Source organism: Onychostruthus taczanowskii, unplaced genomic scaffold, assembly GCF_017590055.1.
Source record: "Onychostruthus taczanowskii isolate IOZ18803 unplaced genomic scaffold, ASM1759005v1 scaffold2, whole genome shotgun sequence".
NCBI lineage: Eukaryota > Metazoa > Chordata > Aves > Passeriformes > Passeridae > Onychostruthus > Onychostruthus taczanowskii.
The window spans coordinates 14,667,247-14,694,646 of record NW_024499239.1 but is presented as its reverse complement, the minus strand read 5'-3'; the positions used below and the strand labels follow the sequence as shown (position 1 = coordinate 14,694,646).

Below are 27,400 nucleotides of genomic sequence, written 5' to 3'. Positions count from 1 at the left end.
TTTGTAACAGAAATCATCCAATGAGAATTTTTTAAAACCAGCTATGCTAATGCACTGAATTTATGTTTAATTTTATAGCTTACTCCTCCTCACACTATGAGAAACTACACAATGGAATGAAATTCTGTTCCTTTTGAAGTCAACAGCCAGTTGTGACTGACTTCAGAATGCCAGAACTTGACTTGTCTGTCTAAACTATACTGGTTAGCTTATCAGAACTGAAAGAATGGTGCAAAACATTATAAACATTTTAAAATTGCACTTTCTGAATTATTCTGATGTTATGCAATGTTTGATTTCATGACTTTTCTGAAATTAAAATGAGTAGCATGCAATAAACAAAAAAGTGCTTAGTTGTTTGACTTCTCCAATTCTTTATGATTTCAATTTTAAGATGAAGTGGGGAACAAGAACTTACCTACTTGGTACTTTGGGTAATAAGGTGCCATTTGTCCACTACTGCATGATTGTCTCTTATGCCTTTTTCTTAAATTTGTATCAGTGGTCTCCCATTGTGGACTTTTCCTTTTGTTTATTCTAGTAAGACCTTCAGAACTACCAGCAGGATTATCGTCCTGCTTTACACCACTACTTAATTTTCTGCTGTGAAACTGGCCATCCAGCTTTTCAATCACCTTAGAAGAATTAGATCCTTTAGATGTTTCCACTTCATTTTCTTGTTTCTTTAATGTATTTTGTTTTGTAGAATGGGACCTTAAAAGAGGATGTCTTTTTTCTTCCATATAGGCCTGAGTGCTTTTACTGTCGAGAGCTTCAGGGGAATAAATGACATTATTTAACTTAAATGAATTGTGCTGCTCAATATGGTTGATTTTTCTCAGAAATATCCTACAGTCTTTAAAGGTTTTGGCTTTCCAAGTATTTTGAAACAGTTTATCTTGGCTTTGTTCTTTTCTAACATTTTGTTGGCAACGAATTGTTCCGTTTGCCTCTGAATGAGACTTAAGTATATTTGCTAAACCAGGATGTGGGTTAAAGTCAGACGATCCCATCATCTGTTGAACAAATGCATCTCTGGTTTCATTTTCAGTTGGCAAGAGGCTATTCTGAGACTCTACCAAAGTCTGAGTGGGCTGGATTTCTACTGTATTTTCCTCCTGCAGCTTGGGTGTTTCATCATTGGTTTCCCCACTTGTACTCTTAAACAACTGGCTTTGGCAAAATAACTGCAGATTTTTCTTTTTTGATTTCCAGCCTCCAGGAGCCTGATTATAGAGCTTTTTTGTTTGCCCCCACCTATCACGCTGCAACTTCTTAAATTCATTTCTTTTTAATCTGGCTAAAGTGAAATTACTTTTCATGCTTAAGACTGGAGACCTCACCATGTTATGTAATATTTGCAATTTCCCTGCTGGTTTTGAAGGGGAGGATAGTGCAAACTTTTTAAAGTGCTTTCTGAAAGGGCAAGTGCTAGGATCAGATTGTTTAGTTTCCATCTTTATCTCTTTAGTACTAACTACTTCTAAGGGATTGCGAGCATTTGCCTTTCTCACAAGAGAGAGAGACTGTGTTTCTGTAGTTTGCATAAACCAGGCGCAGAGTTCATTCATATTACACTTTTTCTGGAAAAGCATTTTTATAGGTGATGTTTCAAGTCCTACAAGGCAGGAGTCTAAAGGGTCTGACACTTCAGTATTACAGTCTCGTTCAATGGGATCCCTTTTTTCACACACACATTTGTCAAACTCACTTCCCCCCACTCTCAACCAGGTATTAGTCATCTGCTCAAATCTATTGTTTAGTTCTTCCAACAAGGTGTCACTTGAAGTGGAAGTAGGCCACCACCTGAGAGAGGGATTTGACGAAAAAATGGGATCTGATGATACCTCATTAATGGGCCCTAATCCACCATCCTTAAGATCCTTTTTAGCATTTCCTGGATTTCTCTGTTCTGAGGTATCTCTGGATGCTGTGCACTGATTTGATTGTGTAAGTTTTTCCTTTCGCTCTTTAGCTTTTTTCAAATGGAGTTTGTAAGATTTATGTAGTAAGGCACTTCTACAAGTAAATGCACTGGAAGATGCTAATGAATGCAACAAATGCAGTGAAGGTTTTCTGTCTCTAGCGGAGTGTCTCGATGGAATTTCACGTTTTCTTGAAACTGTTGCAGTAACATTGTGTGATCCATCCTCTCTAGAATCTTTCTGCATGTTCTTTACTTGACCCATATTATTGCACAGTTGATTTTTTCTTTCCTGTGGTATGTTTTTTTCTAACACATTCTGCTGTTGTAAAGGAGGCAAACCATTGCTGATGCTCACTTTTCTTTCCTGAGGTGAAAGTCTACTGACAGTCACTGATATGCCAGAAATTTTTACTTTTGCTGGCCTGCCAGGTTTTCGAACAGTGGTTAATGGTTTCTTAATCTGCCGTATGACATTGCTGCAAGGATGTGGTGATGCCAGATTGCCCTTGATAGGCCTGACATAGTCATAACCAGAGACCTCCTTTTCAGTAGAAGGATTCTGGAAGGCTTTTACTGTTTCAGTCAAAGCATTTCCAGTTTCCGCATCGTGCCTTGCTTTGCTGGCATCACTGGCAAAATTAGAATCAATATGTTGTGTGGGAAGAATGCTGATGAGATTTAGGTTACCTTCAGAAACATGTCTCTTAGTTCTTCTTGACCTTCCAAAAACAACTGTCACAGTAATATTTTTGTTGCTGTTAACTTCTTCCATTGCTGCTGCATCAGACTTGATGCTTTTACCACCACAGCTAAGTTCAGGTCTAGGTTTTGTGCTTCCACTCATGTCTACTTTTGGTTTAGGAGGCCGTCCAATGGGTCTCTTAACCTGCTTAACTACTTGAGGACCTATTTTCTTTGGTCTACCAGGTTTTCTTTTAAAAACTAATTCACTGCTACTGCTTGATTTCTCCACAACTTCATCATTTTTTTTTGACTCATTTATGTTAATTTGACCAACTGGACAAGAGCTTGTAACAGCTTCTGCATAAACACAACTTGACTTCTCCTTAGTATCATTTTCACTGCAATCACAACCCTTGACACAGACTGCATGTGAAAGGTCACCTGTGGCCCGTTTATCCAACAAAGCGTTTGTGTGCCCCTGAAACAAACAAAGATCTGTGCTTCCCTTAGAAGATGCAGCTGCAGATGTCAATGTGTATTTGACTCCTTCCTGACTGTTAACTTCCGAGACAAACATAAGCTTAATAGGACTAGAGTAGTTTAAGGGAGATGGGATCTCCCCAGCTTCAGAAGTAAAATCCAAGTCCCCATTACTGGAAGCTGACCTGCTTGAATTAAAGGTCAGAGATTTCAAAAGGCCGTCATTAATTTCTTGATCTATAACAGTTTCTTGTGTGTTTGATGCAACACAAATTGCTTTGATTTTACTGCTGCTTGGCGCATGTGAATGTGGAAGGAAGCTTTGTCCTGTACATCCCATTTCGCTCAGAGTGAAAGGTAAGCCCCTTCTAGTAGCTGGGTTCATAACCTGTTCATAAGCATTATCTTTTAATTTTTGGCTTATTTTGTAACTATCCAACAGTGAGTCGCTAGTTTTTCTGGATAAATTTATTGTATCTTCTAAACGCTCCACAACAACTTGCAGATTTGTGTCTCTCACAATTTTGCTTATATTTATGTCACTGCACCTTTCAGCATGAAGATTTTTATTTATTCTCATTTTTTCCAAACTTTTCAAGGACTTTTTTGTGCTGGATGACTTTCTAAACATGATATTGTTTGTTACATACACAGAGTACCACCCAGGAGGCACAATGTTACGTTTAGTTCTACCCAAGATTTCATTACTCTCATCCTCCAGAGGAATCTGACCAGTCTCTTTTAAGGTTGCACAATCTCCTTGTGTATTTGGGAATTTTGCCTGGCTAGCTGCAATAGCACTGTTTTCTGAAAGAACTAAAAAGCTGGAGCTGGTCTGAAAATTAGTAAGAGGTAGATTGAAAGACTCTGTTTGGTGTACTGGAAAGCACATTGGTTTGGTTTGGCAATTCACACATGGATTATTTTCAAGATGTTGCAAAGTCTCATCTTCTATCACAGTAACACGATGTCTTTTATTTGGATGCATTTTATCAAATTTTTTTGTAGATTTCTTTGCATTTCTCTCAGAAATTGACTTTTTTCTTACAAGAGTTTCATCAAGGCTTGCAAGCTCCCTCTTGATTTGCAAAGACTGTCGTCGAATGACTGGTGAATCAGGAGAATTATACGTTGCAAATAAAGTTTCCTGACGCTTGCGAAATCTTGTCTGAATAATTTTATTTTCCACTTGTTTATCATGTTGGCGAAGTAATTCCATAAAGCTGTAATCACTTGCCTTAGCATTATGCAAAAGAGAAGTTATGAAGTCTCCTAATTTGACATCGTTTTCTGGTGCCCTGTCACTGCTAGAAAGTTTTACAAGATTTGTTGCTAGATCTGTAGTGTCTATTGATTTCAACTTCTCATTAATGCGGTCCATTAAATCTTGAAAAATGGCAGAATGTTCACCTTTCTCAGAGTTCATACAACCATCATTGCTTTCCTGGTCTGCTGATCCCAGTGCTCCATCTGAATAATCAATCTCTTTTCCTTTGCATGTTTTACCCTCATACGCAAACTGTCCCTCGCTTCCTTCAGCTGGCAAGAGGGATGGAGGCTGGTTGATGGATATTTCAAGCTTGTTGTTGTCTAAAGTTGGAAAGTCCATAACCATTCCTTCTGACAATTCAAATTCTTTACTGTGTACAGGTGATAGTGGAGGTGGCGATGGACTGCGGGATCTGTTTGAATTTTTAATGCTGCTTAAGAGGTCACAGTCCTTAGCTGAATATGTACATGCTGCTGCTTTCACAGAATGCCTGTTATAATTTTGCAACTGGTCAGCACAATACTTAGGAGAACTACATGCTTTGTTCACCACTGTCTTAATACATCCAATTGCTACAGCTTGGCATGATAAAGTATGGAAATCTTTAATACAAACAGACAAAGGTGGTAAACAAGTGTTTGGCCTTTGATTTTGTAAACAGCACCTTTTTGTCAGCATGTGTCCATTGCAACTGCAAAATGGAACGGGAACATCCTCTTCAGTAAGGGAACTGGGAGTTTCAGAGTGGACCAAATGTGTTTGCTTGCAACTGCAAACTATAGGAACATTTTCATCCTGTAATAGGAATTTTAACATAGCCAAAGTCTGTTGCCAGTGATATGAACAAAAAGACTCCAAAACTTTGTTTAATGTTGATTTTCCTTTTTCCAAATTAGCTGTTTCCTCTGAATTTGCATCAGCTGTTGAGCTTGAACTGAAAATGAAAACAAATCAAAACAAAATATAAATTACAGTAAAACACCATATCTAATGTTTGTTATAATGGCTAAACTCAAGCTTAAAAACCTGACGTTTACAAAACAGTTCTATTTGCAGTATTCAATCATACTTGCAAGTGTCACTAGCAATGATGTGCATCTTATCAGTGATAGCACTAAACTACCAATAAGAAAAATAATCATGAAAAAATTAAAGGCAAAAAGAATAATTTGAAATACAGCTTCTTGAACCTAACTGTAATTATAACAATGTTAACTTTCTGGTATTTCAAACTATCTTAACTATTAATGAAAGAAAACCTCACCAAAAACCTGGCAAGCTTGGTATTACTCTCATTTCACTAACTGGGGCACAGACAAGGTAAATGAGTGAGGTTCAAGGTTGTGGCAGAGGAAAAGAATGGATCCATCTCTCTTGAATCCCACTCTGATATTAAATACTCAAGTGTACTGAGTGCTCTTCAGGATACACTTAAAGATATTTCTAAAGACATTTTTATTTCTATATTTAAAGAACACTTAACAAGCTAACAGAAAATGGAAAGACAGCCTAGCAGTCTTTGCAGGTAAAATTTTCCCTTTCAGTTTTTAAAAAAACTGCAGTGGTGCATCACAAGCCCTTAATTGCAATACATTAAACACACATGTGTGCGCACACACACAAAGATTCCTTAAACAGAAAAAAAGATAATCACCACTGGAATAAGTAATTTCTGAGATAAAAGCTAATATCCTTTAAATATCCTGAAAACAGGGTTAGGCCTATATCAAAGAACTGCTGAGCAGTTGTTCTCAAATGTATTAACTAAAAAAAAAAACCTCATAAAATACTACTTTAACTATTTAATCAATTTCTTATAAATTATTAAAACTAATGTCACTACTTACCTAATCAATCATTTATACTGAAAAGCTGAACATTTTCCATGGTAGAAATTAATACAGGTATTTCTTCAATTAAATACAAAATCCTTTTGCTGGATAGCAACTATCAAAGATAGTTAACACCTAGTTCAAATGTTTTACTGAAACCAATTGCATGAGCATAAAATGTTGGAAGAATTCTGTTTTAGAAAAGTATGTATAGTTTAAACATATCACCAAACTCTGAACATGACACTAACTTTGTTCCCTGCTATATCCCCTGTAATTTTTTTGTATTTAAGCCTATACTTCAAAAGTTTTTCATTTTGATTTTTTTAAAAACTATACTGATCAATGAACAAACATATTTAAAATTTAATGTGCTGTATTTAAATATACCTATTCATTAAATCATACCCAAAATTATAAGCATCAATAATAACTTTTAGCTTCAAGTTTCTTATTGGAAGTTATTACATGCAAGCTTGTATTTTTATTGTCCTAGACAGATTTTAAAGTTAAGAGCTTAAAACCGGCCAACTGTGCATAATAATTCTTCATGGTTTTTTCCTTTTCTGGTAATATTCAGTATGAAATGGTATACATTCAAAATCAGGCATCTAGATTATACTAACTCATAAAGGCATAAGATAATTGTGATGGTATTAGTTGAAGCTACGATAATATTTAATATGAAATGTTTAAGTCTTAAAAATAAAAAAAACCAAAACCTCTTTGCAGTTGCAATCTAAATTAAAACCTGCATTATTCAAGGGAATGTCAGTGTCAGGATTTGACTCTTTTTGAAATGCCACTACACTGAGAAAAGTCTGATATTCCAACAAATTCAGGAGTCACAAGGTATCAAAATCACACTTGTAAAAAGAAAGCTTATTCTAATAGTACAATTAAGGATAAAAAGTAATTGCCCTCCCCACCACCATAATTTTAATTAATGTTTTGAAAGGCCAGATTAAAAAAATCAACATGCTGCTAGGCCTTCATCTTCCATATTCTGTTTGTAAACCAAAGTAAATTCATTAAGTACTAATTTGCTAAAAAGACAGCTATAGCACAATCTTTTTTTAGACTGAATTTTTAATCTAGTACCTTTCTATCTGTCTAGACTTGCAAGGTGTGTCTATAGCTTCACTGGAGAGCTTTAACTATAGAGGACCTGTATCTGTAACTGTTCACTGGTGGAATAAACTTCTGGAGCCTTACAACCTTCTCAACAGGAGCGACCAAATGATCCACAGGCCTCAAAACTGTTTTGATTTGCTATGCAGAGATCAATTCGTTATATAAAGCAATATCTTGATTATCACACACATTCTTCTAAAACAATTTCCCTGATTATCCACCCTTGGGTGACATCTATAATCTGCCTTCCCTTAACGTGAGTTAGTTTCTAAAGCTGACAGACAAGAGACAACTTTCATTTATTCTACTGCGATAGTACCACAGTCCAAACGATCTCCTGAGTTTGTACGCACACATGGAGCCCTTACTCAGCCACCACTTGGGAGCAGAGCTTACTACACTAACAAATTCAAGCATAAAAGCAACACTTTTTCCTTGAAGTGTCTCCCTGTAGAGATGTCAGTATGTTTAAACATACTCATTTTTCAAAACAACTATGGAATTATACTTCAGTTTCCTGTAATACCTTCCTATAGCTCTTTAGATTTGTGTTGTCACACTGCAGTTTAGCCTATCCTCAGGATAGAAGACCTAAGCAAGAATTTCATAGAAGGAAGACCTATCACTTTGACAAACTGCACACTTCCTGCAAACCACACACAGAGAGATGGCTGGAGAGAGTGGGCAGGAAACTGAGGGGTGGAGAGGTGAGAGGATCAATATGCACTGCTACCCTGGCACCTTCTGGATCGCTCCAGACCAAGGTTAAGCATGGAATGATTAGTCCCCTTCTGGCACATAGGGGCAGTTAATAGCACGGCATGCGGATTGCCTAGAGTCCAAAAATGGCACAAAGGCAACAATGTGATAAGGTTAATTCCCAGACTTTCAGTGTATTAATTTACATATAAAGAAGTAAAACTTGGCCTCCTCCACAAAAACTGTCAGGGAAGAGCTCTATCAGAGGACTCCCAAAAGGGGTCCTTCCCCTGTCGTCTCAGCCAGAGAGAAGATCGATCACTCTAGCAAGAACTGTACAGACTGGGAACAGGAACAAAACTGGAACAGAACAGGTTTCAAGTACTCATACAAACAGAATGAAACTACTATAGAAATACAAATCTGTCTTACAGACATGTTCCTTTTCTGACTTTATTAAGTAAATAAGTACCTCAAAAAAGCTATATACTATTTGTAATTTTTAGCTGCTAACTAAAAGGGGGTGTTAGAAAATTAATTTTCTGATTTTGTTCTCATTAGTAATTAATCAATTCTGAGAAAAGAAAACATCCTTCTTTAAAGCTACTATTTCTGATAAAATTCTCATAGCAAATTCGTCATTCTGAGTTTAATTTATACAGTTCTTGGTCTTATGCCACTGCTAATCAACTTGTGCCTCAAGAATAAGTCAAATAAGTCAGTGTACAGGTTTTTGTTTCTTTCTTTTTTTACTGAATGAGCAAATCAATCACACATCAGTGTTGTAAATTTATGTGCAAAAGCATTGAAGTGCTTTACTACAAATTACAACGTAGAAACACGTTAACTAAACAATTAAATTCATACAATCAGATTTAGGAATATAACAACACAAAGAAGAAACAGAATTACAGTACATTTACAACACAAGACAAATACATGGAATTCATTAGAAAATATTGTAATAAATAATTCATGAATTATAGTGCAATTGATTTATGCATAAATATAACTAATTGCCTAAAAATCAGTTGTTAACAAAAATCTGTCAAAAATCAAGGCAGCCACAGAGTTTTACTAAATTACTGCGACAATGGAAATACTGCAATTAAAAAACAAATACAAGTATTTGTACTGTAAACAACTAAAAAAATCAGTCTCACTAAAGTTAATATACAATTTAATATAAAATTGTCATTAGCTACCAGAAATGGTTTAAACAACTTTACTGAGCAGTAGTTCTAAAAACAGAGGCACTGTTTTTTAATATAAAATACTTGAGAAACATTCAAATAAGTAGAAAGCATGTAGGGCTTGCTTTCGCCTTCATTTAAAATTCTGCTGAAACAGGAATTTTCAGAAATTGTCAATTACTAAGTAGTGACTGGTAACTGAATTTATAAAACAGTTCAAAATGTATAATTTAAATGACATTAATGAAATACATAGGGGTTGGGGGAGGAGAATTTACACATTTCCCTGCCTTTCCTTAGTTGTGTAATTAAAACGTTAGCCTAATAATTAGAAACAAATAATTCTGTTATTTAAACACTTACAGGTTGAGTATCATCTATAAACTATCAAAAAATATTTTAATTACTATTTCTGACCAAAAAATAAATACAAGTACTAAAATGTTGTAAATTAATTATAATATTACATACAAAACTACTGAGTACTGTTAAGTCAATAGTAAAATGATCCCTGATTTTATGAATCCTGTTAAATTTTTGGTCAGGTCATCTTTTAAATGATATAAAAAGAGTACTGTCACTTGCCTTCAATATAAAGTTCTGACTCAAATTTCTAACAATGTCTGAGGAGTAGAAAACATCAGTATGGTACAAATATTAGGCAATGCATTGTAGCCCCAGATTTTTGCAAGTAAAACTGTATAAAGACAGATGTTGAAACTTTTAATGCAGTTTTTTAGCTGCATTTTTCAGTGGGGTTATATTCACAAATTCATCCTTCTGGTCCTCATAAAATATGGCTTAATTCTTTTAAAATGAAAGATGACCCTGACATCTGCTGTTCTGCGAACTCCTTATCAGGTACAGTTCTGATTAAAATCATAGAATCACAGATTAAGCTGAGTTGGAAGGGACCCACCAGGATCACTGAGTCCAACTCCTGACCCTGCACAGGACACCCCAAGAATCATCATGTGCCTGAGAGATTCATTCTGTAATATGCAAGTAAACCTTAATGACTGAAGAAGATTCAGTATAGATCTGAGAGACCAAAGAACTGAGAGATTGGTTGTGCAGTTTCAGAGGATTATTCTGTTTTAAAGTGGATGTTGTCATTTTTCAGTAGTGTTAATAGGTATGGGCTGGATTTTGCCACCAGTATTGCAGTATGCTTTCCCCTGAATTTAAAAGCAAGTCTATCTATAAATGAAATTACCTGATGTGGCCCATATGTATCTAATGTCCCAATTAATTTCTACAATTAACCCATACACATGCAAATTTAAGTGCGGAAAAAAATGTGTGCATGTGCACCATGTGTATAAAAGTTGGAGAGTCTTTTTTTACGTCAAATTAGATACATAGAGAAAAAATTCCATGTTGAGAGGAAAAGGGCATTGATGTTCAGTAGTGAATGTATGAAGCAAGCCCCCATTTATATACAGACATATAATTTTGATATTACATAAAAAAATTAAGTGTGATAAAAAGTCCAATGTGAATACTTTGAAATTCATGTAAAAACTGCAATATGAAGATAATTGGTCTCCCTTAAATTCTATTAAAAGTTACCTATTTAAAATGAACTGCCTAACTTCTAACTACCAAATTTATAAAGAATTTATATTATTGAAAGTTCAAAACAGCTTCACTGTTTCATATTTGTATTTCTATCAAGACCCTGAACTGCAAATTTGGTTATTAGCAAGATGATAATGTAACTTGGTATTCATTTTGATAAACTGAAAATGTTTTGAAATGTCACAGCAGCAAATACATTACAGTTACAGTGAGGTTTTTCAATAGGAGTGTGACACAATCCTTAAATAAATTTTAAGTAGTCATAACATCAACTAACCAGCACGTTTAAACAAAAAAACAAACAAACCCAAACCATTCTCAAGCTCATTCTGTGCACATTATGAACATGCTCTAAGTTGCATTCCAACTTTCTTTTTAAACCTTACAAGTTACCTTAATTGTCAAACTAAAAAGGAAAATTATGTTAAAGTTTAAATTATTTTATGCTCTTAGTATTCCATCTTATTTCATATTTAATAATTCTATAACTACAGTAATTTCTCAGATTTCATAAGTGTACACTTTGTAAACACCAATTTCTTTCTAAACCAACAACAAAATTTCCTTAAAATGATAAAAAAATGCAGTTTATGCCTGCTAAACACACATTTTTGTAATGAAATGCTTTTCTTACTTGTATTGGATATTTAAATAACGAACTTTTTTCTTTCACAGAATGTACTATATCCTACTAATACTTCACAAATCCACTTCCTTGTGAGGAACTATATATTTCTTTAATCCCTTGCAGTGTTTAATCTGAGTTACTTACAATTTATTGCAAGTATTCTGTGAACTATAAAAGTCTGCTAACCCTTGGTTGTGTATTTCCATAATAAGATGGATAATTGAATGGGTAAAGTGGTTCTCCACCAATTAAAAATTATGCTTCACATGACAAATACTTGTTTTCCCAAAACATCTTTATGCTAGTGACTACTAAATAAAACCTGAATCTTTTCACCTATTTATACATGGATTATATTAAATACACACTATCAGAATTAAGTGAGCAACTCTATAATTCTGTCCACAGTGAAAACCCTGAATAAAACTATTTTTCAAAAGGCATGTATGTGGTTTTTGAACTGTATAACTTCATGTCTTCTGTCAGAGTGAGCATATGTATTTCTCACATAGTGTGTGTATACAGACATACATACACACACACAAAACAATTTGCTAACAATTATTCTACACAGGCTTGCTATTATTTTTGCAGCTGCCAGTCCCTGAATCTGTCATATTAAATAAGCCAGTATCTGGTAAACGGAGTTTCTTCTTCGGTGGAGTCTTCAATGTTCCAGATCTTTCTTTTACTTTATATTCTAAAGTGCTGTGAGGTACCCCATAAATTCCTTGTGCTTTGGAAACACTCATTTTCCCACTCATTACCATTGCAATTGCTTCTTCCATTATTTCATGGTCATACTGCCGATAGCGGCCACGTTTTTTCCTTGGTTGCTTATTATCTTTACGATCCAAACTATCTTCTGTATTTTCTGAGGTTCCATCTACTGTCCCATTCTTAGCATTAAGACACAAAGGAGAGAGGTCCCCATGCAGAAAGTAGGAGTCAACACTTGAGTGAGTTACAGGTCCAGAACATTCAATTTTGTTCTGTTTAGGGAGGATATTTTTCAATTTTTGAAGAGCTGATCCTTCTAAGACTGAGGAGGTTTTAGAAACGTGGTACATAACATCCAGAAGACCAGCAGTATCAGACTGTGGTTTGGACACAGAACTTATTCTTAGCTGAGGAATTTTTAATTGTACAGTGGGACTTGAAGTTTCATATTGTAGATTTTCACTTTTTTCTTTAAACTGAGTGACCATTCTCTGTAGAGTTAACTGGTGGAGGTAACTGGAAGCTGTTGGGAATTTTAATTCTGAGGTTTCAAGTAGACTGAGTTTACTTTTTTCTGTGCGCTCTGCTTGAGCTCTTGCCCACAAGGCTACTTTTTGTAGGACTGCACAAGTTTCTTTACTGTCTTTAAATGAATAACTATCATTGAAATCTCGAGTTTTATTTTTAAAAGGTGCAGGCTTTCCTGCTGGTAAGGCTTCTAAGTGGAGAAGTAAAGTTTTTTGAGGTATGCCATAAAGTATGCCTGCTTTATTTATGTCCAGTGCTCCAGACTGAATGTCTTTCAAAGCTTTTGAGAGCAAACCATCTGCAAACTCAGCACTTCTTTCCACATAGTCCTCTCTGTTTCTGTGTAGTCTCCTGGATGGATGGAATGAAACGATGGTAAACTGATGTATGAGAGACTCTCACACAGCTATGGAAGGGAAGGGTCCACTCCTTTATTATACTCCTTGCTTCGGTAACATCACTGCTTCTGATACTTTTTAGCCTTTGAGATGCGGTAGTTAAATGATTATCCTAGCAAAATGTTACAGTTCTGGTAGGACAGTGTGTCAAAAATCATACCGTGGCTTCTACAGCAGCCCTTCCAAGAACTTTATATCCTAGCTCAGTATTTGGTAATACTCTCATGTGCTTGCTATATTCCCTTGTTCACATGCTTGCAGAGCAACACTGTTATAATTTTAATTATACAATTAACGTTCTGTTAAATACCCAAATCCTGAAGGAGTTTTTGTTAGTAGAAACGTGACGTTACCGCTAAACAAGTAATAAAAGAGTCAACCCCCTTATAGAGAATTTGCAGCAATAAGTACATAACTACACACAAACATCCCAGACTTACACAAAACTAGGCTTTCTACAACAAGAAGAAAAAGTGCTGTGATTAACAATCAAGTCCATTTTTCGCAAAATAAGACAAAATTTTAAGAACTTCTACTCACTATTTACAGCTCACTAATTACAAAGCCATCCATTTTCAAGCTTTTTCATATCAGCAAATTAATAAAATGCACTTTTACATCATTCAACAAATGCTGCTAGTGTAGTCCTATTTGTAGTAAGTTATTTGTAAGACGTACAGGTGACAATAAAGGTCCTGCTACGGCTAGTGGATGGGAGGATGCCAAGATCATAAAATCCAACAAAAGAAAGCAATTCACTAATTTAGTGGTAGCTTTCAGCAGATGCAATAACGTTTTCCTTGCTGAATAAAGAAATTTAACCATTTGCCACCACACACCATAGTCAGAACCATGATGTAAATATAAGTATGATGACTAAGAGCTCTCTCTCACGCGCTTGCTCTCTCTCTATTAAGGAATATTATAGATAATTGTCATTTAACTTGTTCATGTTAGTTGAAGAAGATTTTGCATCTAATTATCAACATGGTCATTTTTGTCCAAAATTGAAGTTCCCTAAATAAATTCTAAAATAATTATTTAAATTTTCTTCTACTAGTCTCTTACTTCTACTGTGTTATGTAATCAATTTTCATGTAATTTTTAGTAACATGAACTAAAGTTTGGTGATTGTTCTGATAACTTTTCTTTAAACAGAAAAAAAAAGGAAAAAAGACAAATGAAACATATGATATATACATAGACACACACTTATGAGTGACAAAAATTCTTTTGAAAGCAAAATAGGAACCACATGTGTGTGCCAGTATATACAGGTATGTTATGAACATAAAACCTGGCCAAAGAAGAGAAACCTGGATTGTCTTTTTGATAAGCCAAAGAGAGTCCTAAACATTGCTTACCCAGACACTGAGTTTTCAGAACACAAGGGATCATATTTTGGTTCTTCCAACCTTGCGCTTTTCTTTGTAGAGAGATCTAGCACTCCATCCCCTGCAAAGAACGAGTAGTGATGACAACAGTGGTTTCAAGGAAGATCTCAGAGATTCTGTCAGCAAATGTATTTTCACCTATGGCACAATTTTCTAGCAGCTACTTTATCTTGTAAAATTTCTCACACCTTATTCCATTAACAGTACCAGCCATCAGCAAATGATTTTGTATATTTGATTTGTCACCAAACTTTTATAAATTTGAGAAAAAATAAAAAGTAAACCCATTCAGAAATAACAAAATTTAAAAGAACTTGTATTAACCAAACATGAATGCTTTCCTAAAAATCACATGTCTATATTTCACTTTTTACTTTTAAGGCAATCAAAATAATGCACTTGATATTACAATTATTATTCATATTTACATACCGTAAACAAACACACAATTCTGATGCTGAATTTAAACTTGACATAACTAAATCCTAGGCTTACAGGATAATTCAAGCTAATAAGGATCTCAGGAGGCCCCCAGACCAACCTCCTGCTCAGAGCAGGGTCAGCAATGACACCAGACCAGGTTACTGGATGAGCAGGTACCAGTAACCGGTAACTTCCCAGTATCCAGTAACTTCCTCGTAACTGGGAAAAGAGGTTGAGCCCAATACAGAGTTCTAACACTTTAACTACACATACTCCTCCTGCTGCCTCCACATATATGCAATAATATTAGAAATTAGAAAAAAAGAAAGACCTAAAGTGGGGTGGGAGTCTGCTCTGTCAAGTCATTGGTAAATGTTAAAATTCAAGCTTTACGCTTGGCTGTTAAAGTCTATGAAGTATTAAAAAAGAAAAATATACGTTTTAAAAATCAGTATTTAAAAACATTAATGGTTAAAATACTCCTTTAAAATTTTTTTCTTAAAAAAAAAATCAATGACATTTAAATTATAGTTAAATCCCCTAAATATATTTAATTTCATACCTTTCTTCCTTGGTTCTCTGTTTCAAACTTGGGCTGTTTTGTGTGCCTGAGCTCTGCGAATTCAATTTTGAGTTTCAACATGTAGCTCAACATTCAACTCTATAATCACCTTTATACTACCCCTTATTGCATTTACAGTGTCATTTTCATGTTACTGCCTATTATTTCTAAAACATCAATCAATTGCACATATTTTCCCACAGCCTCAGATGCAGAAAATGATTGAAGCATTCAAATGCCAACAGTCAAATAAGAAGTCAAGAAAATTGTTAGGGCAGCTCTCCTTTACACCAATAATGCAAAGAAATAGAGTTCTGTGTAACAATCAAATCCAGATTTTTCGTTTTGGACTGCTTTTTTACTGTCTTCCGCAACTATTTTGTACTATCTGAAGGAGGTCAAAGAGAGAAAAAGTAACATCATAACTCAGCATTAGGGGATGAATATATATAAATATGCCCTTTGTCAAGGGTGCTTCTTTTCACCCAAATACATTCCTTTCAAATTCTTAAAGTTAGAGAAGGAACTAATGCTAATCAACCTTCCTATGCATTGATATTACAGAAGAAAAAGGTAATTAAGAACATTACAGAAAAATTCTACATGGACATTTTGGCCTGCCCAGGAATACTCAAGCTCAACCCCAAGTCCCTGAGTCCTGTGGAACAGATTTCATCTGTTGTGCTCTGTCAGTCACACAAAGTAAATCTCCCTTTCCTAAGTATTTGTGTGCTCCCTTTCACAACAGTTTCTCTATTTTCAGTTGACACTCATAGACATCACAAAAAAGTTTAGAAGACATGAGTGGAAAAGAAACTACTCCAAAGCTGACAACTTATCAAGTAATAGAACCCTAATTGTCTCTCCACCAATTCACAAAAAAAAAAAAAAAAAAAAAGGAAAAAAAAAAGAAGAAAAAAAAAAAGAAACGAAAAAGGGCAAATCTAGCAGCTAGCTAGATTTTTAGTAAAAGAAAGAGCGCCAACAAATCAACAAAATCTGAAGGCTCCTGTAAGACTCCATAATGAAAACAATTTTCATTCCCAATCCTTCAGAACTGGCTTTGACAACACCAGGCTAGCAATCAGTTGAAAAATTACTAACAGAACACAATAGTGAATATTCAGCCTCCTGAACCAAAAATTAGATATGTTTTCAGCCTCTAAAGGATGTGCAGAACTGAAGGAATTTGAGGTTCAAGACATTTGGTTCTTCCAACACAGCAAATGCAAATTCATTAAGTACATGTCACCTCCCTGAAGACAATGCTTTATGGGAAGATGATAATCAGTAAAGAGAATCATACAAGAAATTTGATATACATGCAAAATACCAGACAGAGTCACTGGACTACAGATATTTTTTTAGTAACTTCATTTGAATTTTTTAAAAAGCAAACCAACCAATAAAAAAAAAACAAACAAAAAAAAAAAAAAAAAAAAAAAAAAAAAAAAAAAAAAAAAAAAAAAAAAACCAAAAAAAAAAAAACCAAAAAACCAAAAAAACACACAAAAAAAACCCCCACCAAAACCAACAATAGACAACACTCACAAAAACCCACCTCAAACTGCTAGGAAAATGAGAGCATTTGCTGTAAAGCTCTAAGACATGAAATCCTACCTAATGAAAGGAATACAGCGTTGAGATGTTCACTTTGGTACATTAGGTACAGGACCAAAATGTTTGCAAAGAGGTATCCTACAGATGGACTATGAATCTTGGAAGCTTGTTACTTGCAAGGTAGGGACAGTCGTCTCTAAACTGAGACAGAACTTTCTATTATTTCTTATAAATCAGTCAAAACAGGTGTTACAGCAAGAATTCTGGACAACTGAATTGTATCAGGAACAGAAAAAGCGCTCTGTAAGGTGGTTTTAATAAAAGACATGAAATTACTTCCACTCTTTAGGTGAAGTCATGACTACTATAAAGTGATTCTTCATAAAAAAAGGTATATAACACTGGATAATATAGAAAAATATATCAGATATTTTTCAGGTTTGCTATTCATGGTCTTCTAATGCAGCTATTTCTATGCAAATTAAATTCTTCTTATCCTCAAAGGAATGGCTCAACCTCTGGCCTTTGATTCTCAGCACAAGATCACCAGGTGCACCAATACCAAGATGAAACTAAGTGTGATCAAAGTTCATTTTCAAAATAACCAGTACCACAATCATTTGAAACTCCTCCAGACTAGTGATGTTAGGGAGGCAGGGAGGGGAAGGGGAAGCAAGAGAAAGGAGGTCAGCCTTGAGTTCCTACAACTAGTATTTCTACATTGATTTCTAAACTGATTTTTTTCTGGGTTTCAGGAAATCTCTCATTAGCTATTATGAATTGTCTTATTAGATCAGATAACCCACACTACCCAGTCCTCAGCCTCCAAGGCAGGGAAGCACTCCATTCCCACTGTGGAAGAGCACATCAGCCTGGCTACTACCTGCAGCTCTTTTCACTCCTAGCAGCTGCTGTCATGGGCTTAGGGATTTCAGATTTATCCCTGCCTACTCTAGCTTTAGTTTCTGGCCTTGCTTCTGTTAGCTGTGAAATCTAAGGCCTTTGTGAACCCAGTGACACATGACCTCCTGTCACAGCAGTTCTGATGTTTAAGAACAGTTGAACAAAACCTGCCCATTACCTGTTTCTTCCTCTAAGAATCTTCGGAGTCCTACACAGTTTTATACAGTGAGATTTAGTAAATAACAACTCTCCCTTTACCTTATCCATCCACAGGATAAGGGGTTTTGTAGCAACAAAACAACAGTCTTGTCTTCAGTACTTTTTCTGATGGTGCCTTGCCTTTTGCTGGCCATTTTCTGTGCTTCTGAACACAGAGTTTTCAGGAAACTGTCAGTAGGAACACCAAAGCCTTTTATTAATTCTTAACTAGCGTTCTGAGTAGCCCCTTTTGACTTGAAGTGCTATTTAGTAACACAAAAAACCGCCAGATTAGAAGTATATGGCCATACATGGGGTGATCAGGGCACGGTCCTGGCAGCATCTGTGAGGACAGGCCAGGGGCTGCCCTGTGCTGGACACAGGTGGCTGGCCCAGACCTGCTGCAGGGCACAGATGAGTCCAGCAGCCACTTGGGCAGAAACTCTGGAGAACTGTATTCAAGAAAGAGGGAAAAGTGCAAGATGGACACAAAAAATGGGCACAAAAAGAATGAGAAAATGGCAGAGCTAAGTCCAGCAGCAGAGAGAAACCATTAGGTACAGAGTGTGGGCAGCCCACACCCAATCCCCTTGCACTACAGGGGTGGTGGTGGTCACAAGTGAACCTGGAGTGAAAGCTGAGCCTGGGAAATGAGGGAGGAAAGGCAGTGTTTTAATGACTCTTTTTGTTTCTACTGACTGAATTAATAATGAAAAAATTATATTAATAAGCAATATTCAAATTATTTTACCCAAGCAAAATCTGTTTAGCCCATGATAGCAAGTAGTGGTAAGCAATGACCATGTCCTTATCTCAACTCATAAGCTCTCCTTTCTGCTCTTCCCATTTTCTCCCCTGTGCCATCATGAGAGAAATAAACAAGCAAGCAACTGACAAGGAACTTGGCGGTTAGCCACCATGGCAGTCAGTGAAGAAAAACACCTACTCCCCTCAAAAATGTATCTTTTCAGGGGGACTTCCTCATGCAAAAGTATTAAAACTGTTTCTTGAATATATTTACAGCTCATACAATTTATGTTGGGAACATTCCATGTGCATCTTCAAAATGCACAGTATTTTCACCAATACATAGTCAAGCCAGGATATTAAGAAAAAGAAGTTTTTTTTCAGTAAAGTTTTGACTTCTTTTAATACATTGCCAGCTATCTTTTGATGTCTTCCAGCATATGATGGCTAAATGAAACAAGGGAATTATGAAATTCTTGCATATTCTGGCTATGTTTACACACTATCAGTGTGTGGTTCTGGATATCTTGGTTCCAGAAAATCCAGAAACAAGAATAAGCTTGTGCAGCTAAACCTGCAGATTACATACTGGTACTGCTTCTACTTCTGACTCTTAAAGTCACTTTGCTTAGAAGCTTGAGAACTTTCAACCCTCCTGTATCTACCAAGTGAAAGAAGCCTCTGCATCAAACATCGCTGCTGCTAAGAACATTCCTGAAAGAGCTCAGCCCCATGATTACAAAAGGAAATAAGCTGCTGCAGGATATTCCAACACTGTTTCTTACTCACCATTTCATTCTACAAGGATGCTGCTTCTTCATTGGCTTAGTTTAGAGGAAAAGCAGTATTGCAAAAGCACACAGCAACACCCCACTTTCATTAGATGCAGTGCATGGAAAACAGGTTTTGTTTCACTTTACAGAATACTCGTTATCAAGGCCTGGACAGTCGTAAGAGTTACATGGATTAGAAAAAGGAGCAAGATACAGGTATTTTTGGAGACAGTTGCTGCTAATCGACTGACAGTGAAATGATTGCCTGATTACCTGCAAGATACACAGCAGTGAAAGCACCCTGCTAAATTACCACACTTCCACTTGCAGAGATAAGGAGAGCACGCTCTGGGACTCCACTACCAGTCAGGAGTCAGCTGGACATACCTGGATGCCAGTGCTTAAACTCGTACCCAGTATCAAATGCTGCAGTTCCAGAGGTGCAATGGGTTTACCTTGGCCAGTAGCTACACCCCAACTCAGGCCCTCTACCACTCCCTGTCCTCAAAGGGGGGCAGAAAGAAATAAGATGAAGATCATCAAGATAAATACAGAGAAAACACTTGTCAATTACCATTACAGGCAAAACTGACTTGGGGAAAATGAATTTACTGCAATTTAAAATAGATTTGGGTAATGAGAAAAAGATAAAAATTAAAGCACTTCCCCACCCCTACCTTTTCCCAGGCTCTCAGCTTCATTCCTAATCCCTCTATCTTCCCCCATCCCCAGATGGCATAGGGAAGATTGAGAATGGGGGCTAAAGTCAGTGCAATTCTTTACTGCTCCTTCTCACCAGGCCACAGACCCTTCAGGAAACACCCAGATGCTCCTATGTGGGGTCTTCCACAGGCTGCAATGTGAATAAGTATCTGCTCCAGGCTGCAATGGAACAAATGTTCCACCATGCTCCTTTCCATGTGCTCCATGGAAATACCTACTCTGGTGCCTAGAGCATCTCCCTTCTCTTTTCCCTCACCTCATTGTTCCCAGTGCTGTTTCTGACCCCTCTCTCTGCCTGTCCAGCATTTTTGCACTTTTTTAAACCATGCTTTCACAGCAGCACCATGAGCCCAGCTCCTGTTCCCGTTTCATCCTGGTGTGGGTCTGTGGCTGAGCCTTGCACAGGGAAGCCACACAAGCTTCTCACAGATGCCACCCTACAGCCCTCCCCAGCTACAAAACCCTTGCCATGTAAGCCCAAAAATCAGGGCTATCAGGTCTGGAAGTGTCAGACCTAAGGATTTTTTGGCTTCAGAGATGGCCTCCAGAGGAAAATAGGAAGCTTTCTTTAACAGAGAATTTCAGTGGCAGAATCTCTTTTCAGTGCTGAGCTAGCACTTAGCTTGGATCTGCTCACTGCCTGTAGTAACCTGGAAAATAAAGTTTGCTCCTGCCTCTCAAGCCCAAGAATCACTCTCATAGTAAAGGAGCAAGACTGTCCATTTAACTAGTTAGATCATTCATTTCAAAGATAACTATTGTAAATACAAAGCAGCTGCCTAGGCAGAAAGTGAACCTAAAGAATTTATGCTTGGATTATTATCTACTTAACAGGATTTGAATTAAAGATGTCAAGTTTGAGGATCCATCAAAGCAATTTGAACTCCCTCCTATTACTGCCACTTTCATTTGAAAATTGTAACAGGAATAACAAATAGCAAATACTAAAGAGAGTTGCAGGAGATTTAAAAAACATTACTAAGAAAATTGGAACCATGGTACAGCTTTTAGAAGTCTCCAGACCAAAGGAAAATACTATGTTAGAGAATTATACATTTCAGAAAATAATCCAGTGAAAAAACCTTCATAATTCCCTACCATAACTACATGACACTTTATTATAACCAAGCTGTCTTCAGGAAAAGTATAGAACTGAGAGATGGGTGCAATAATAATACACAGCCCCTGACAAAAGCTAATTGAAATAACTTTTTCATGAATCTTTGCAGTTAAAACACAATGCAAATAAAAAGAGCAAGCTGACATTTTTAATCTTGAACTTATTTGTTTGTGTTGCCATCACCACAGTAAAAAGCTAAAATAGCTCAAAACTAACACATTCATGGAAAACAGAAAGCACAATACAACTTCCCTCGTAGGTAAGATGGTTCAAGCCACCTTTCCCAACTACAGTCTTATTCCACTATTATTTCTCATTTCAGCATCTCTGAATTTCACAGCAGGATGTTACCTTTAACATCTAAAAAGCACAGCAGCAAAATGGCAGTCTAAGCCCTGAGACTCCACAGTGTCTTACACAGTTTAATGTGTAACTTGTACACTGTGTATGCCAAGCAACTATTTTACATTTAGGTGTTTCACTGAAGGTGCGCAATTCTAAACTTCTTCTTTAGCCTTACTACAAGAAAAAATCCAATGACATAAAAAGATTATTTAAATAACTCAACTTCTCTGTATTTTAGATTTTTCTTAGAGAAAAGATCAATGGATTTTAAGATAAGGGTGGCAGCATGACTTTCTTCCTGTCCCTGCCCTGCCCACCTCCTGCCTTCCCTTTCATTCCTCAAAGATTTATTTGGGCTCAGCAAAGACCAGAACCTGCCTTTGGGGACTTTGCTCCTTCATGAACTAGTTATTAATGATCAGATGCTGAAGTAAGCAACATGCTATAGTGCTGATATCAGGAAAGTATGTTTTATTGCTCTTGCAAAAGAAATGTGCTTCAACCTGGCCAATTATAAACCTCTAAAATCTGTAACTCATCTATAGAAAAAAATTACATCCAAGCACAATAGGTATTTTCTCAGGATTCAAACCACTAAGTCTTTACTAAACCCTGGCATGAACTGGTTTCCACTGACCATACAGAATAAAATCAATAATTCTAGTATTTCTTTCTTTCTTTTTTTTTTCAGTCAAAGGATGCTTGAAATTTAGCCTAGAATAGGTATATTTATTATGAGGAATCCATCAGCATTCCCTGCCCCCAAGGATCTCTAATTAAAGACTGCATCATTGGGTACACACATACCAAATCTGCTAAAACATATTAAAACAAACAAACAAAAACCCAAACAAACCCAAAAAAACTTAGTTCTGGCTTCTTTCAACTTTTTTAGTATGGTATATGACATACATGTCAACTTTTCCCTTTGGTCTGCAGTATGACAGGATTAACACAGACCCTGATAACTGTAAAAGACAAAAGCTGCTTTTGCCATTGCTTTCAGTTGCACATGACAGTCACAACCCTTCCTGAAAACTGCTGCTAATCCAAATCTAGTTCAAAGTCCAAAACACTCTTGTGATTATACTGTTATCAGTTTTAGTTAGCAATACTCCTTGAGGCAAAGAAATTATTTCCTTTTTGTAAATGATAGTGAGACAGACTATTTTTCTAGCTTTACTCTCAGTTAAGAAAGCTGCACTCATCTGTAGTGATTAAGGGAGGAAGGATGGAAATTTTCTCCCAGATTAATCTTCTCTTCCCATCATTCTAACCAGCCCGTATTTAAAGAATCAAAGTGTTCAAGAGCTGACAGAGACTGAGTGACATTTGCTCCCTGAAATATCAGCACTTTTTTCTCTTTTCTCAGGCTTCTTGACAGCCATTTCTTCAAAAAAGTTTTTGAACCACTGTTACCTGTGACAGCACAGGTGAGAGGACTTAGATTCAGTATTCCAAAGCTGAGAAATTCCAATGCCACTTATTTAACACAGGCACTTAGAAATCAGAACGCTTATCTGCTAACACACAATATGAAAAATGTTTCTATTTGACATGGACATTTATTGCTGAAGGGAAAAAGACACCATAAAATAAATAAATGACAGCAAAACACAGATTATCAGATACAGAAATTTACCTTGCTGAGTATTCTGTTCTTGAGTTCGATTCACAGTGAGGTCTAGAGGGCTATCCTGTTCTTCCTGAAGGGAGTTTTCCGTTTGGTTCATTTGGATACTTTTACACATCAGACTTGGTTCAAATGATGAACCATTTCTGTTCTCTTGAATTTTGCTACTTTTTGAAATGTACTCAATCGCAAACTGACGGATCATTTTTTTCATTAATTCCTGAGCAACTAGGGGAATGTTAGGATCACAGTTCTGAGGAAGATCTAGAAATAGAAAACACAGGCAACAGATATATTAAGAACCAAGCTTAATCACTTTTCTTATAATCAATACTTCATATAAGTGCAGAAATGTGTTAAATAAGTACATATGCAACGAACATATTAATTCAGATCTCTCTATCAAGTTTTTTTAATGAGCATTCCTAACTGGAAGTCATTTGAAAGAACATATAGTACAGATCATTAATTTTTACCTTACTCCTCCTATCATAGCAAGTAAGTAAGAGTATGTGGGGTTACATTACTTAGGGGACTTAGAATCTGTACTGTTGGCAAATAAGTTGAATTTTCATTTTCACACTTTTCATTTTCAGTTTTGAAAATAAAGAATTTTGAATACAAACCATGAAAGTAAAAAAAAAAAGGATTAATACAGAAAGAAGTTACTTTCAAAGAACAACCATAACAAAAATAATTTTCAAGTGTAGTTCTAAAGACTAGTCCTCTTCATAACACAGAACAATTGAACTTTTGAGGAACTGGTCTTAAAAAGAGAAAAAAAGCAAAAAGATATGTGTTCCACTCTGAGATTATAATCCCCACTGTAGGTTTAGGATTGAAATGTCAGAACTGATATGATGCTACTTGAAATATCCCATACAATTTGTAGTAATACAACCAATTGAATACAAACAAAGTTTTAAGTTTTTACTGTAAAATTTTACAGGGTTTTCAGGACATTTTCAAAGTGCTAGCAATAAAACACTTGGAAGAAAAGCTTTATTTCCTATTCTAAACTAACTATACCCTATTTTTTGCTTATGTACTAACTATATCCTATATTTTGCTTGTGTATGTCACGTTTCAATGGAAAGAAGTATCTCATTTTAGAAACAAACAAAAAAAAAGGATCAAACATGATATATATTATTTTACTTTAATGCTATCTATCAGCTAGAAAAAAGTTAAACTTCTTACTAAAAAGCATAGCTGAAACTGTAACTGTGAATCACCAAAAAGAATCCAGATGGAAGCAACAGAAAAAATGTAACTTAGCATAAACAATGTAATTAAGAAACTTAAAGTAAGCTGTGCTACTGCCCTGATGACTGCAAGACACCATTTCACAGGACAAGTACAATTGACCATACTCAGAGATCTGTGTTTTCTCTTAAACTGGCAGCAGTAGTACTTACTTCACTACCTCACTCGTCCTTCTTTCCTTCAACTCTACACTCCTCTCCACACAAATATCCTTTTTCAATATATTACCACTGCCCATCCTTGAGTTCACAGGTAATGAGTGAAACAGTTTTCAGTCAAGAAGGGAGAGGGATTTAAAGCAAGTGTGAAAGCAATGAACAAGAATTAGGTTTTAGGTGAGCCCTGATTGCCTGGAGGAAATACCAAAGGACATGGTTTTGTAGTTACTGGGATAATAAAGTTAATCTGAAACAAATAAAATAGATGATAAATGAAGGGTTTTTTCATGGAAGTGAAGAAACTGAAAGGGCTGGGTTGGGTAGGTGTTTGCATGCAAAGGGTACATAGAAAGGGTCCTAATAGGAAGTTTGGAGGATCACACAGCATATTTGCTCAAGCATTCTATGGATATAAACCAATGAAGGTTTATCCAGCTATCAAGAGAGTGACTGCCAGCACTGATCAAGGAATGCTGCTCAGGTTTAGGATGAATGAGAGGAAGATTTTTTGCTTGTTTGTTTCAAGTTTATTTAAAACATATTCCATTTTGAGAATTCATTTTCACCAACAGAGCATTGCAAGGAATTACAAACCTGCACCTATGAGATCTGCTGTCTATAGCACCCGAGAGGGCAGCTGACTCACTGCTCAGATGCTTCCTGTCAAGACCTTTTGGCCAGCCTCTCCATAGTGCTTGATGAGGTACGGTGGAACTCCAGCATTTTTAAGACATCTTGGCTTCAACAGAACTTAGCCAGGGCATGACAAAACAAGTCTGCTTATGGTTAAAGCTCTATCTTCCAACAATCTTTCAACTAGATCTCTACCAAAATACCTAAAATTGACAGATGTCTTTTGAAGAGAGATATGATGTAAAATTCTAAATGGAGGATACCTACAAAGATCTCTCCCCACCACGAAACCTCCAGGCACAGCAATATAAACAGAGCATATCTAATTCCTGATTCCTAAATAATGAACTCAATAAATGTTCAACTGGAGTTTACCATCCTAGAGATACACTTAGAAGCAAAGAAAAAAAATTCAACAGATACTGGAACAGTAAGACAATAGATGTAAAAGTACCAATGCACATGCAAAACACAAGAAAAGAATATGGAAAGTTAAGAGATGAAATTAAATAACTGAATTATCTAGGAAGAAAATTGTTTGCATGACAGGGAAATGGTTGTTCCAGACAATGAAATCCACTGATCAACAGATTAGCTTGAAAACCCAAAAATTTGACTGTCTGTAATCAGAAACTCAAAGAAAATGAATTATACAAAACATTATCAAGACCGAGTAGGGTCTGGAATGACCCTACTTATACAGAGCAATTAGTTTTTTGCATGTACGCAAGAAAAACTTCTTTGACAACTTCTGGGTAACAGGTGATCATCAGTGCAAATGGGAGAATTACTTTACATCCTGCTGTGATCTGTACCTTTAAGAAGCAAAAGACCAGAGAGCACAGGGGACCTACCATTAGCAGGAAAATACAACAGCCTGGAACAGATTTCTCTTTATTAATCATCATCCCCTGCATCAATTACTATAAAATTGCAAGACAAAGCTAATTCAGAGCTGTCAAGTTTTTACTGCCTTTCTATTCCACCTTAGGCTCTTCGCCCCGGTAACAGTCAAGCATATATTGCTTTTAGACACTTGCAGGAGAAGTCAGCTTTACCCTTAGGAGCAAAGTAATCTTTTACCTAGTAAGAATGATAAAGGATTTATTTTTTTGTTCTTATAATAATTTCTTTAGAATTAGTTTAATTTTTTTGTAATGATTTCCAAATATTCCCTATAAAGAATAAATGCAGCAGAATTTCTTATATATTCAACAGTGGCAGCTATTGGTAGTTCATAGATTTTAAGTTATTTTACTCTAAAAAGGTAACATGATGAGGGGGTGTGTGTGTGTGTATCTAAGAGCATATACTCTGAAAGATGGGCTCCCAGGTTGTATTTGAAGCGTTCTTGCTGCTAAACACATATTCAAAAGGGTTAGACTCAGGTAGACTAAACTTATCTGCCATAAGTGCAAATAGTGCTGCTATCACATTGACTGTTCAGTAATGCAAATCATTAACTTGTAAATCGTGGTGGAAGTACCTTGGGAAGTCTCTAGTTAAACTGCTTATTCAAAGTAGTCATCTTTGAGGTCAAAGTGAGTTCCTCTGGATTTTACCTAGTTAGGTAAGGAATACTTCCATGGATGGGAGAGTCTACAACCTCTGGGTGGCATGGGCTACTGCTTGTCTGTCCTCATTTTTCCTTACCTTACCTTCATTAAAAAGAACCTCTCATTTCAACTTGTTCACAGTCTGTCATTATCTTGCTATGTACCATTGTAAAGACTTTGACCCTGTCTTAAAATTAGAATATCCTGAGTTGAAAGGGACCCATCGAAGTCCAGCTCCTGACCTTGCACAGGACAGCTCCAAGAGTCACACCACGTGCCTAAGATTACTGTCCAAATGCTTCTTGAACTCTGTCAGGCTTGGTGCTGTGACC

General features: G+C 36.2%; 1 protein-coding gene across 5 annotated transcripts in view; it reads right to left on the bottom strand.

The window, feature by feature from the left end:
• LCORL (ligand dependent nuclear receptor corepressor like) overlaps positions 1 to 27,400 on the bottom strand; it is an 81,920-nt gene that overhangs the window by 16,718 nt on the left and 37,802 nt on the right. For 2 of the 5 annotated variants that reach the window (XM_041402434.1, XM_041402433.1), the window contains exons 5-7: positions 23,465 to 23,719; positions 14,439 to 14,529; positions 419 to 5,295 (exon numbers count right to left, since the gene is read on the bottom strand). In XM_041402434.1, coding sequence (XP_041258368.1) covers positions 419 to 5,295; positions 14,439 to 14,529; positions 23,465 to 23,719 — 5,223 coding nt within the window. Of the gene's footprint in view, positions 1 to 418; positions 5,296 to 8,768; positions 13,028 to 14,438; positions 14,530 to 23,464; positions 23,720 to 27,400 lie in introns of those variants that run through there. The other 3 variants (XM_041402435.1, XM_041402436.1, XM_041402437.1) reach the window with 3 other exon arrangements.